General features: G+C 39.9%; 2 protein-coding genes across 3 annotated transcripts in view; one reads left to right on the forward strand and one right to left on the reverse strand.

Annotated features, from left to right (window-relative positions):
* The window catches only part of wdr7 (WD repeat domain 7), a 98,499-nt gene extending 90,186 nt beyond the window's left edge, over positions 1-8,313 (reverse strand). The window contains exons 1-9 of the mRNA XM_020601061.1: positions 8,128-8,313; positions 5,417-5,588; positions 5,217-5,323; positions 4,848-4,926; positions 4,209-4,383; positions 3,852-3,928; positions 3,426-3,545; positions 3,150-3,295; positions 2,851-2,953 (exon numbers count right to left, since the gene is read on the reverse strand). Of these exons, the coding sequence (XP_020456717.1) occupies positions 2,851-2,953; positions 3,150-3,295; positions 3,426-3,545; positions 3,852-3,928; positions 4,209-4,383; positions 4,848-4,926; positions 5,217-5,323; positions 5,417-5,575 (966 nt within the window). The 5' untranslated portion in view covers positions 5,576-5,588; positions 8,128-8,313. The remainder of the gene's footprint in view (positions 1-2,850; positions 2,954-3,149; positions 3,296-3,425; positions 3,546-3,851; positions 3,929-4,208; positions 4,384-4,847; positions 4,927-5,216; positions 5,324-5,416; positions 5,589-8,127) is intronic.
* Positions 8,314-8,840: 527 nt separating this feature from the next.
* The window catches only part of taf1c (TATA-box binding protein associated factor, RNA polymerase I subunit C), a 13,324-nt gene continuing 9,048 nt past the window's right edge, over positions 8,841-13,116 (forward strand). The window contains exons 1-9 of one of the 2 annotated variants that reach the window (XM_020601182.1): positions 8,841-8,937; positions 9,203-9,330; positions 10,056-10,167; positions 10,885-10,934; positions 11,375-11,470; positions 11,825-11,892; positions 12,003-12,253; positions 12,686-12,814; positions 12,912-13,029. In XM_020601182.1, coding sequence (XP_020456838.1) covers positions 9,214-9,330; positions 10,056-10,167; positions 10,885-10,934; positions 11,375-11,470; positions 11,825-11,892; positions 12,003-12,253; positions 12,686-12,814; positions 12,912-13,029 — 941 coding nt within the window. In that variant the 5' untranslated portion in view covers positions 8,841-8,937; positions 9,203-9,213. Of the gene's footprint in view, positions 8,938-9,202; positions 9,331-10,055; positions 10,168-10,884; positions 10,935-11,374; positions 11,471-11,824; positions 11,893-12,002; positions 12,254-12,685; positions 12,815-12,911; positions 13,030-13,116 lie in introns of those variants that run through there. The other variant, XM_020601183.1, reaches the window with a different exon arrangement.

The raw sequence follows: 13,116 nt of genomic DNA on the forward strand, positions 1-13,116 counted from the left end.
GCTTAACTTTACAAATATCCTATCAGTACAGGAGATATTCAAATGCTGAATATTTAACAATATAAAGAATGAATAATTTGCAGTTAATGAAATAAAGCATGCTCAACCAGTGGTATGGTCCTTTTCACTCAGTATAATGCTTTGCTTTCATTAGCTGCAGCAGAATAATTTAACCATTCTGCATACAACATGTCAACATTCAACTAGGATTTTTGATAGAATGGAAAATAGCATGAAGTCTGGAATTAAACTGATAATAAAGAGTATATTTTAAGTAGAGGCTACTAAAATGTTATACTGGTGTAATTATAACCATTTTTGTTTTTGCAGCTCAGCCAAGAACATGAAAACGTCCCTGCCTTTGGTTTTCATTATGCATTTTCTGGGGCTTACTGGCGCCTCTAGAGGCCGTTGGTGGTATAGCAGCTCTGGGGTGTAGAGCTCCCAGTCGCACCCACTGGCAGGGAGGCACGTCACCTCCACAACCACCTCCTCCTCACCTCCTTCTCCTTCCTTCTCAGAGGAGCGAGGAGGTCCAAGGAAGGAGTGGGTGGGGGCATAGCAGCAGAGAACAGAGCATTAAAAGAAACAACAAACATAACAAAAAGGCACAGATGACAAATTAATATCTACAGGACAATAAATTATAAATACACACATATTTCAACATACTGAATGTTCAAAATGAAATCAAAAATGTACACAAAACACTAAGGGTCAGGTTCACACACATGGATTAAACCCAACCCTTCTCCATCTGATTTAAAGTTACAATGTACTGATGATTTTTATTTTCCAGAGGTAGTAAAAATCTGAAGTTTACATATTATATGATTCTAATTACATTTTTGAATAAAAGCTGATATTCAAATAATAGCTCAGTATCAAATAATATGCATGGCCCATACTAACAAATAAAAGCTGTCTCAAAAAACTGAGTGGAGGCTGAATTACCTGTAATAGGGAACTACTGCTACTGAAGTGTTTGGTTTGCATGAACAGCAAACAGACCAAAATGTGTGGGCCATGCCTACATTTAAGCAATGCTTTTTAAAGGGAATGGCCAAACCACACTGATTCACCGATGAACTATACAGTATTTCTCTTATATATACATACTCTTATATATACTGTATATAAGGTTGTACTACATGCATTTATAAAGTTACTGGTTGCTGTTTTCAGAATCTGATTTATATATTAGAGCAGGTTTTGAACAACATTATTTCCTTCCTTCTGTTACTTCATGGAGAGCTGGGCTTTAACTGTGCGAGCGTGTCACACTCAGTATCTTCTCAAGAAAGTATAACAGTAAAGGAAACTGGCAGGCATATGACATCCCTGTCATCATTTTAAAGGCCGATCTTCATTGATTCATTTTGTCAATAAAAATCAGTGTAAACAGTTCAGGTGCAGGCTGACAATATCTCCAGAATGTGAGCGACTATTCTTGCCCTATGAGCTTTAAAACATCACCAGGTCTAATCCATGTGCATGAAGCAAGCCTTGATCAGAATAAATCAAACAGACCATCCATACAGACAAACACAGATACACTGCCAAAAAAGAACTATACATATGTAGATGCAGTCACGCATTTAGTGCCTACTGCAGTGCAATACTGTTGTTGACCGCTAGCATCATGACTGGATTATTTAAGCCACGTTTGAACAGCGTGGTCCTGATCAGTGCAGGAGGTCTGGCTGGTACGTGACTTGTTTTCAGTCTAGTTCTATCAAACAACTAATTACCTCCTTTTAGTATGCAAGTAAAAATAAATCCAAATGTGCAAGCAACACACAAGTAGTGCAGGCAGTATGACAGCTTTTTTATTTTAAGTGTTCTTTCTGGCTTTTGACTCCTTACCTGATTCCAAAGGCGAGCTGCACAAGAGTTCCTATATGCCTAGACTGTCTGTTTATGCATAGATGGCAAATAAAAATCTTGACTTTACTTGAGCTGTCTGTTCAGTAAACTGTGCTGGGCCGGCTCAACTCATATGGCTGAGATCATCATTATTAAAATATCTGGAAAGCTCTATATCATTGAGATCCCCCGCTTCTGGCTTTAACGTCTGCCAGTAAATTAGAGTAGCACTGGTTAAGAGTGGATTAGATAGAAATAGTATGTTGATAGTTTTTAGCCTCGAGTAGTATAGAAGATATCAAAACATCCTGGATAATAATGTCTACAACTGAATGACATAGGTTTTCTGGTGTGCAGCAGGCATGAGCCATAAACACTTTTCTGATCAGTTCCATTCTTTCCAAGACTGTCAAATAGTCCTTGGTGAGAATTATGGAAGGCTTTTCCATTTAAATTTCTCACTTTGCATTGTCAACACTTTGTGCTCACACTTGTTTATCTTTACCTGGAAATGGGTAATTGTGAAAAGAGCAGATCCTGATTAAAATCTTTTTATAGTGTAATTTGTCAGTATTGTTACCTATCCATATACTGTATGATTTTGTGAACTCTCACGTTCAATCACCTTAAACTTATTCTCTGAAATTGTCAGGCAGAGAAAGAAAGAATACAAAAGCTTAGTTTTACAACATTTTGCTAGATATTGCAATGCAATATGAAATCATCATTACATAGTTCCTTTTTTAATGAAGCGAGAAAAATCATGTGGTGGGTGGAAATTACAACTTGACGATTGTGAATTTCACTGTGGTATCATTGTTTTTTGGGGACCGTGCACAACAACTTCACTAGTTTCATTGTCTACTAATATTGAAATTACAGAAATTATTTATTTTCCCATTTCTTAGTTTTGTTCTAAAGCATCTGACGTATTGCTGCCTGAATGTGTAATCTGAAGAACTGATAAGTGGACAGAGGACTGACTTGTTTGTCTGAGCGGTCAGCGATGCTGTAGACCAGGGGAGGGATTGAGCCTTCTTTGGTTTTCCCAACATCACTGCGGAAATGTTCACTAGCAGGCAGACAGCTGGGGAACAAACACACAGAGACAATAGGTTTAAGTTTAGAACATGATAAGAAAAACCCACAGATGCCTAACATGTCTGCTTATACAGCTCCCATGACTTTAGCTGACCATCAACGGAGATTCCGTGCTCTTCTTCTGTGGTGTTTATACCATCAGATAATACCGAGCACTGATGTGACACCCAAAGTAGGTTTACCTGGCGGGGAGCTGGTAGATGTAACTGCGGCCGTCTTCGGTCCAAATGATGACTTTGTCTGCAGCAATGAACTCTCCTCCAGTCCACACCTGGTCGCTGTCACTGGGCACCGAGCAGAGCAACGAGTAGTCACCTGCATCAAACACCTGACACACACATGATAAAGATGAATAGGCATGTTTATTAATGTATTTATCAGCTAAAGTCAGGTCAGGCTATTGCTGTAATCTCAGACCCATCCAGTACTCTTTGCCAGTATACTCTGAATACTCTTACCCTCCAGTACTTGGAGCAGACAACCAGCAGGCTGCTCTGGGTGAAGGTACAGAAGGAAATACTCTGACAGCCTTGACAGTAGATGGGTTTGGACTCTTCTTCAAAGACTGGGTCCAGATCCTGAACACACACAGACACATGAGTTACAAAGTATAGCCTGAGGTGGCATAAACTGAAGGTGTTTGAAATGTTTCATGATCTGTAATTTTTTTTTTTTTGATTAAATAAACTGAAGGTGTATTTATGTTAGTGTATGTTACATACATATAATGCTAAACTAATATAAAAATGTCAATAGTCATAAGAAAAGCAGTAAAGACCAGTTCACTTTAATTTGCATTTGCACATTTTTCCAGCAGTATACAGAGCTCTGACGCAAGAGTGCTGGTATAATTAAAATAAACATGTATCTACAGGGTGGTGTACCTGCATCCTGCTGACTTCAGCTGTGATGATCCAGACCTTCAAAATCCCAGTCACTGACACTGCTACCACTGTGTCCTCTACAGCGAGACACCGCAAACTACAGTTAGTGCATTTTACAACAGTTTCCCTATAAATAGTTAACATGGCAGCATACTAACGTGTAGATTTAGCAGGGGAACATGATGACTTGTAACATGTTAGTGTATCAATCATTTAACATATTAACAGGCTAACATAAGCAACTTTAACAGTCACGTTAAAGTACAGCTGCAGGACTATTAATACAAAGAGAGGTCAGTAACACAAACTGCACACTGAGAGATGAAATAAGTAAAAGGAATCACGGCTTTCTCTCACCTTGTGTTCGGTGGGATCGGATGATGCTCATGGAGCTGATCCAGTCAGGAGAGATCTTAGACACCAGCGAGTACAGGATCTCCAAGCTGGTGGCATCCACCACAAGTATTTCCGGGTAATGGCCAGTACAAAGTAGACGTCCCTCTCTCTGAGTACCGATGGTGAATTGATAGAACTGCAGAACCACAGAAAACAAACATGGAGGAGAGACAGAGAGAGCAAAAAGTGAGGAGAGATGACAACAGGAGGAGAGTAAAGAAACAATCTGATCAATAAACACCGAGTTTTATTCGTCCAACTGCTTCAAAGGCAAAAGCCATCCTTTTCCTCGTAGGCTTTTAATCTGAGAAATTGGCAAGATGTGTTGACTTTTACCGACTAAGAGCTTACTAGAGAATGAAAAAAGTGATAGAAAAATAACTAGTGAATGGTTTGTGTTAAAAATTGGAAGTGAAACTTTGATTCACTGAGTGGAATAAGTGCTATGAAAATGTATGTTATTATGAATTTACCAGCTACAGTATTACAGTAGAAGAAGGTGCACAACCCTCAATGTTTTTACCTATCCTTTGTTTGTGAAGGCCTTCATTCATTAGTGCTTCTGTGAGACTTCTCTAGTATTTTGTGAATGCATCTTACCTGTATACCAGTGTGAGCACAGGCCAGCTTGGTGAACTCAATACAACGCCCATCGTTCACGTCCCACAAACACATCTCCCTGAAACATGAACCAAATTAAGACACAGTAAGGAACACAAATGGAATAACACAGAAAATGACAAATAAACAGATCAACATTATGAACATAATAAAATAAGAATCAACATGGAGACATCACACAGGTGCACAACAAAAAATATATGCAGAAGATTTTTGACTAATTTTTAGACGATGCTGAGACAAATTCTAGATCCAAATCCATTTTGATGCATTTTCACAGCTCGCTATCAGTATGATCCACCTATATGGAACTTTTGACATGTAGACGTGTGATACAAATGTACTCACCCACTCTCTGATGCACTGACAATGTACTGTTTGTCACTGCATGCACTGGCTTTTGAAAGACAGGTGATGGAGGCTGTATGTCCAAACAATATGGCTCTGGGGCAAATCTGAGGCAGGAAAGTAAGGGAGAGGAGAGAGGGTTAACAGTATGAAGAAGAGAACCTGAATAAACATCAGACAGGTGACATCACCACCAGTACCTCCAGCTCAGGGGTCATGTCCCAGAGACAGATCTGTCCATCATGGCAGCCAGTGATGATAGTGTTGAAGTCGTCCATCACCAGCAGGCTGCTGATGCAGTGAGTGGGAGCCATGCGGCCCCAGAGCACTATTGGTAGAACCAGGCTGTTCCCCGACATTGTGGTGATGTGCCTGGAAAAAAAGAAGAAGAGTAAAGAAGATAAATGCAATAAGACAGAGAAAGAGATCAAAAATGAAAGCACTGATGCACTGATGTTGTAAAAAAGTAGCAGCATCTGGATTGTGTGGGTTTAGGGGAAGTTTTATGTTTGAATTGTTTTTAACAACCAGATGTATTAACTGCGAGCAGTTCCTAGAGATTTTCCCTGTACAATGACGAAAGCTAAAACCTGTGCTCTCTGACCATATCTGGCAACCTATGCTGCAGATGCACAGAAGTATTGGGCAGATGGATAAACTGTACCAATCACAAATGGTCATTTTTACATTTATGTTTGTGTATATATTAAAGAGCCCATGGCATGCTTTTGTTTTCTGATTTTTCTACAATATTACAACAGTGAACCATCATCTTAGATGTGACCTGAAGCCCAAAAATGAGGTCTACGTATGTTCTAGTACTTCTATGCCGAAGCAACTCTGTCTATAGAAGCCCTGTGAACTCTCCCTTGCAAGACGTTTTCTCCAGCTATGTAAAGTATTACGTGATTGTTTATGGATTTCCTTGAATGGTCATAATCTCCAGGCATTTGCGCTTTCATGTGAGCTTGTTTGACATCCACCAGTGCCCCCACCATATTGGCAAATTGTTATATTGCCTTGTTTGTTATGTATATTTTCAATAAAGCTTATTTTAAAAAAAGAAGAAAAAGGGACATGCACCAGTGCCATTGTAAAAGCTGAACTTTTTTTTACTGTGTGCGGTTTTGTGGATACATTTTACCTCCTACTGCTGCACTGTGACCAGAGGATATGGAGAAAAATACAGGGCTTGAGGTTACTGCATGTAATGAATGTTCCTGTACAGGGACTCAATGTTTTACCTAACTGGGTCTAACCTACAAGCAGCCGGCCTGTGAAGCCCCCCCTCGGTGCTGTTCCTTGTGCTGGCCACTTTCAACACAACACTGGACGCAAGAGGTGTGCAAGTTCATGAACTACCCTATTGTTTTTAGGATGAGGCTCTCTGGTTTTATCGTTCTGAAATAATTACAGACTATTTGGAGTTATGGGGGGTGCAAAGCTAATCTAGATCTCAAGATTAAACCTTAAATGGCTGGAAAAGAGCAAAGTGAGCATGCCATGGGCACTTAAAACAAACAAGTGCACCAAATTAGTTAGTGCTTCAAAGGTGGTGTTGGTGCATTTTTGAACTATGGACAGAATTCGGTTAGCTGCTTCTCCTGCTTACAATATTAATGCTCTGCTAGGCTAGGCTAAATGGACTGTATTTATATAGCGCATTTTCACAGTGTGTTGCACTGGCCAAAGCGCTTTACAGGGAGATCATACCCCATTCACACACTGATGACGACAAGGCTGCCGCACAACGGTGCTAGTCAAGCCACCGGGAGCAATTCGGGGTTCAGTGTCTTGCTCAGGGACACTTGAGGCATGGGGGGAGACCAGGAGTCGAACCATCAACTTGCTGGTCAGACAACGACTTGCCCTACCTCGTGAGCCACAGCCACCCACCCCAATGTCATCCTGCAAAAAACAGATCAGATAGATAGATAGATAGACAGACAGACAGACAGACAGACAGACCGACAGACAGACAGACAGACAGACAGACAGACAGACAGACAGACAGACAGACAGACAGACAGACAGACAGACAGACAGACAGACAGACAGACAGACAATGACAATGACAATGACAATGGTCTACTCAGCTCACTCTTGGAAAGACAGTGAAAAAGGTGCATTTCATTCCATTCCATCACTTTCTGAAGCCATCCATTACAGGATATAATTTTTTTCTCCTTATGTGTAGAGGCGTGATGATACCACGTTTACCAGACCTGATCCTGGTACCAGTAACTTCATCAAGTGCTCTGACAGATGCTGAGTACAAATTCCAGGCATTAACGCTGCTGTTAGTCGTATTGCAGGAAATGAAATCAAATGAATCTATGTATACATTGTGCTCAGTGGGTATTTATTCAGATAAATAGATAAACACAGTATCTACAGATATCGATTTAATTATAAATAGATGCATGATCACTGAGATTGTTAAACTGAATTGACGCATTCGTCATGTCACTGCTCATGTTCACGGTCCTGTCACGAAGACGCGCACAGAAACAGCTGTGGTCCCTCTGACAAGAGATAAACAACACGCAGTACACACTTTCACATAAGAGCCTCAGCATTTTTGCTGTCAAGTTTCATCTAATAAATTACCTTGGTGTTTAATTCAAGTTTAAAACCTGCGCAACAGGGTTTAGGATTATCGGGGAAACATTTAATCTATACTATGATGCAGGACAGTCAGTTGAACCTGAAGGAAAACCAGCAGGAGAATTCAGCAGACATTTTAACCAAAAATGCAAATCGGACTTGGACGTTAGAGGACAGGTTAAGATAGATGTGCAGTGATCTGTGAAGTGCTAACGCTAAATTACACCTGCAGTGTTGCGATTTCCGGAGTTACCTACACGGCTAACGGAACCAAAATGCAAAATTGAAAATTGTACACACGTACCAGAAAAATAATGTCCTAACGAATCATTTCCTTCTAGCAGCAAATTTGTCAATAAAGGTTTCCTCTTTGAGAATCAGAAATACAGCTTATCCTGCTTTTCGTCTTGTTTTTAGCTGCTGTCCCACGACAAAATTGAGCTGTTCGGTCAGCTGATCACGCGACAACTGAAAGCCACATCCGGTGTCTTCAAAATAAAGGTATTTATTTATTTATGGAGCATTTCCTCGTTATTTGTACTACTGTGTAAGCATTTTTTTTCATTATATTGATGAAATGACGCGTCAAATGTCAATATATAAGATAATACTAAAGATTAAATTAAAATATGTGGAAGAATTTTATTGCTGAATCAGTTTACTTTATTGTATTTATCTATTAATGTCTGAACGGTCGTTATTGGTTTTAGAAACAGTGGACATTTTAAAAAAGATATTTTATTTGCTTACTGGAGTAACTATCTGCATAGTCACCTTTAGTGGATGGGGCTTGAACGCCTGAATCTGTTTACTTGATACATTTTCTGACCTGAAAACATCTGACATGTGATTTATTCTTCAAATAAAAACCCAAACAATTTTTTTGTTATTGATTAGTTTATTGTGCGTTTACTTTAGCCATGCATCTAATGAAAACATATAAGAAATTATGGCCCATTTTAAATATTTTTATTGCAATATTTTTACGTGTCATGCCACCGTATATGTTATGGTCCAGAAAACTTAGCTTTTCAAATTTAAGTGTAAAAAAAATCAAACCGGAAGTGTTCTTGTTCGCAAGCGTTTTCAGGTGGTGGTTTGCACGTGTTCTGTGGTAAGCTGTTGGTTGTGTGCATTTTGAACACATTTTGTGTCTTAGGGCAGCACTGTTTGGCTGGATGTATACATTTTGTACTTTGTGTAGCTGAGCTGTGTTATGATGATTTAAATGTAAGAAAGTGATTGGAGTTAGTTGACAGCAGAGGGCTATGGAGCTAACATTAGCTGAGCCGGAGAGAAACATGTCCGGACACGTTCCCTGACACCACGAGATTGAGAGGGAACAGCGACACATACAAAACTTGGTTATAATTCGCCAGTAACAAACGAGATGGAGTACCAGTTCCCTCAGCACCTTTTTCCTTCGTTTTACAACTGTGGACCGCCGGACTTGGTCCTGAAACACTGCGCTGGAGACTGGGGCTCCTACGGCCGAGTCAGGCCTCAGGTGGGTCAGCTGTCTGCACAGTGCCGTCTCAACTAATACGTAGCTTAAATAAATGACTCCAGAACACATTTCTGTGTTTTTGTAGTAAATATAACATGACTATGAATGTACACAAGATAGGTTGGATTATGACAATAACGTTACTTAACTTTACTAATATGCTTTCTAATTAAATTGATCATAAAATGAAGGTTGCAGTAGAGATTTATAACTAACAGTTTTATGCCATAAAGATACAAAGGTTACGTGAAATTATTCATGCAGCATATGAACTTTAGGAAAAACAAGCCATCTTCCATTTCAGTGGGAGAACTGTAGTTATAGGGCAGTGATTCACCGGGTAAAGAAACACTGAATACCAAATAAACCCCAGATAAATGGATACATCGCTAGAAAATTGTCCTAAAAGAAGCAATTGAATGAAACCGTATATGTTTAAAGTTAGGCTATAAGTTTAAATTGTAAGGACTTATTAGGTGTACATCATTATGCTAAATCGGAATTATGGGATACAAATTGTGTTCAGTGATAGAGAAACAGGAGACATTTGGGCCACTGTTAAAGTTTGGAGCCTCCTATGTGACTAATGTGATTGTTTAGTTAGTCCATCAACAGAAAATATAACTGATTGCCATTATTTGGTTTTGTAGTTGGAGTGGATCAGTAGTTTGAAAATGTCATCTGTTCAGTGTTGGTGTTGTCAGTCTTTCTGGTTGTGGTTTCAGGGTGGCTCTGGTCCTCTCTCCAGCTGGACATTTACTTCCAGACATCAGGTCAGAGGGGAGATATGGCATCACACTGAGCCAGTGCCGATTCCCCTCCTGCCTCCTAAACACTGTGAGTCCCAAAAGCCAGTTTCATCCCACTGGAGGTCATTCGGGTCTCAGGCAGCAGTCCCCGTTTGCCCTCCAACTAAGATTAGAAGTTGTGAAGCAGGTCCGAGAGACCATACTTGGTATCTGAATTGTATAAGTAAATAAAGATGGAAAACTACAATGGCTGAACACTGGAGGAGCAGGTTTTTCAGCCAGTTATCTCACTGTTTTGTGTCTAAAAAGTACCCAAAATGTATGCTGTATAAGCTCTCAAGCATTATTTTAAGTATAGATTATTCTGCAGATTATGGCTTCCATTAATTGAGGAAATAACTCTGTAATTACTTTGTCTAAAAATATCAGAAAATGGTGAAAAATGCCAGTAATTATTTTCCACATCCCAAAGTGAAGTATTGAAATTGCTTGTTCCATTTGATCAACAATCCACAACCCTTGTCAGATCTGTGAAGCTGGTAAATATCATCATATATTTCAAATTCCCAGATATCTATAGTAGAACAGTCATAAACATGCAGTAGTCAGAATGTGTTACAAGGAAAATAGGTTGTGAACCTTCAATCTAGGAGATGGGTAAAGAATAAGACTGTTTTAAGTTTAATACAAGCACCCTCAATCCTGTTGTATCCATTCTTTTCATCAGTTTTTTTCTTTGTTTGTACTATACTTATTGTTTTTATTATATGTATATATAAATGTATGCATGTAAATGTTTCCTCAGCTTTCCTTGGGCATTCAACACCTCCAGATCCACTGGACTTCACAGAACATGTGAGTACAAACACCACCTGGGGATTGTCTCGCTTTTAAGATGATGTACTGTATGTAGTGGGTACTTTGTTAATGCCCTATGTTATGTTCCCTCTCTGTGGCTAGTTTATTGTATTGAGTGGATCTCAATACAGTGAACACAGCTGTGGCTGTATTTGTACATCATCAGGGTTGGTATATATGCAGCTGAATTGAAAAATTGCTTTGCCCTAATATGGGAATTTGTGACAGGCTTAGTAAATATTCCCGCTGTCACTCAGATTACAGTTGGATGGTAACATGGAAAATGAGCCATTTTGGTTCATAATCTAGGGAAAGTAATGAATTCATCCAAACCATCAGATCAGATTCATATTTACCACTGTGAAGACAGCCTCAGATATTTTTGTTTGGTTGTTTTGTTCTGTATTTTGAGGTTTTCAAACATGTCTTTTATTTAGATGCAGAACTTTTTCATGGATCACAGCCAGGATGCCTTTGGGTGCATGGCTGAAATTCTGGGTGTAAACTTCAGCTTTAAAAAAGGAGTCAGAGAGGTGAGCTTCACTACATTAGACTTTCTATCACAAGACAATTATTCATTTATTTATTTATTTTTTGAGTGCTTGCTAGACAAGCTATTTGCTGACACCATATTGTATGACTTATATAATGTGTGGATACAAGTTTTCCACGGTTTCCCTAATCAGTCAACCACTATGGTTGATCAGTGATCATTTAAAGCTTAAATAGATGTTGATCAGTCACTGGTGGATTTTTAACATCTGTTTTTAGTATAACTAAAATAACAAACACTGAAGAAAAGCTTCTTTGGTGTAAACAGTCTCAGCTGGAGGCAGTGTTTGTTGGTTTTCATGTCAATAGATTTTCTATCTTTTGTTGTTTGTCAGAGGTATCCGAAGGATTCAATCAGCATGTGGAAGCTGCAAAATTTCCTTGACATGCTGAACTTTAAAATGTGAGTGAAGCTGGTTGATTAATGTGGTCGTGAGCATCTGTAGATGTGAAAAGATTTTGAACCTGTACATATCTCTTGTTTTGTGTCATCATGTTGAAACATTGTTCCAGATGTGAGCAGACGTATTCCTCCAAAGAGCTGAATGCCTACAGTGCCCTGCTGTCGGATGTGGTGCACTCCATCCCTCCTGAGCTGCTAGGTGCTCTGCTGCACGAGGAGCTTATGGAGCAGAGAGACCGCCTGCTCTTCTCTGAAGGAGTCACAGGCGGTGCTCTGGCCTTCATCCCCTTCTCACAGAGCAGCAGTGGCTGTCAGCATGGCTGCCTGCTCTACCCCAGCAACAAGGGACGGGACAGCCTCAGTATCCTGCAGATCAGATGGAATACTGGAGTTTTCAAGATTTAAAAATCCATCAGGGTGTTTAATCCTCCAAGGTTATTTTGTCTTACCAGTACAAAAAGATGGTGGTGAAGTAACTGGCTGATTATTTTACCAGTTGATTGCAAGCAAACTGGGTTTCTAGTCCAAGTATGATTTTGTTCAGGCTGGAACAAGTCCATTGCTCCAAGTATGAAGGAGAGTGTACAATATTTCATATTGCGTTTTTGAAAGCTGATTCTATTCATTTTTTCAGACTAAATTATATTGCTTTCCTTCCCAGTGGATTTCATGACAAAAACACGTGCACCACAGTTTTCTGATGTAGAAATGGGTCAGGTGGAGGTGTGAAGACAAGCAGTGTTTTTCTTGCTTTGTGTTCCTCTTGGTTCTGGTTCTTAACACAGTACCCCAGACTTCCACAGAGTGGCGCTGAAGGACCAAGACAGCTCCTTGTTTCTCGATGCCACCAGCAGCGACCCATTCAGCGTCCAGCTGAAAGGCCCCATCAGACAGATCAGCTCCACCTCCCTGTTCAATGAAAGTGAGAACAAGAAATATATTTTAAATGCCATGAGGAATTTAATGTGGTTTACAGTCTCCTCCAGGCCATGCAGACATTTCTGCACATTTGTTCACAGGTTGTGTTGCTGTGCGGTTAGATCGCCTGTGTGGAGTTTGGAGGCTCAGTGAAAGAAGCGAGCCTCGTCTGATGCAGGTCGTCAACACTAGGGAGCTTGCAACCTGCGTCAGTGTCAGGTTAGTGATCATCAGGAGGAGCCAGGGACCGACACTGCAGGTGTTGGGAGTTCAGTTAAATCAGCATCCATGAAGGTTAGAGGCAGG

The sequence above is a fragment of the Monopterus albus genome, unplaced genomic scaffold, assembly GCF_001952655.1.
Source record: "Monopterus albus unplaced genomic scaffold, M_albus_1.0 scaffold50.1, whole genome shotgun sequence".
NCBI classification, from domain to species: Eukaryota; Metazoa; Chordata; class Actinopteri; order Synbranchiformes; family Synbranchidae; genus Monopterus; species Monopterus albus.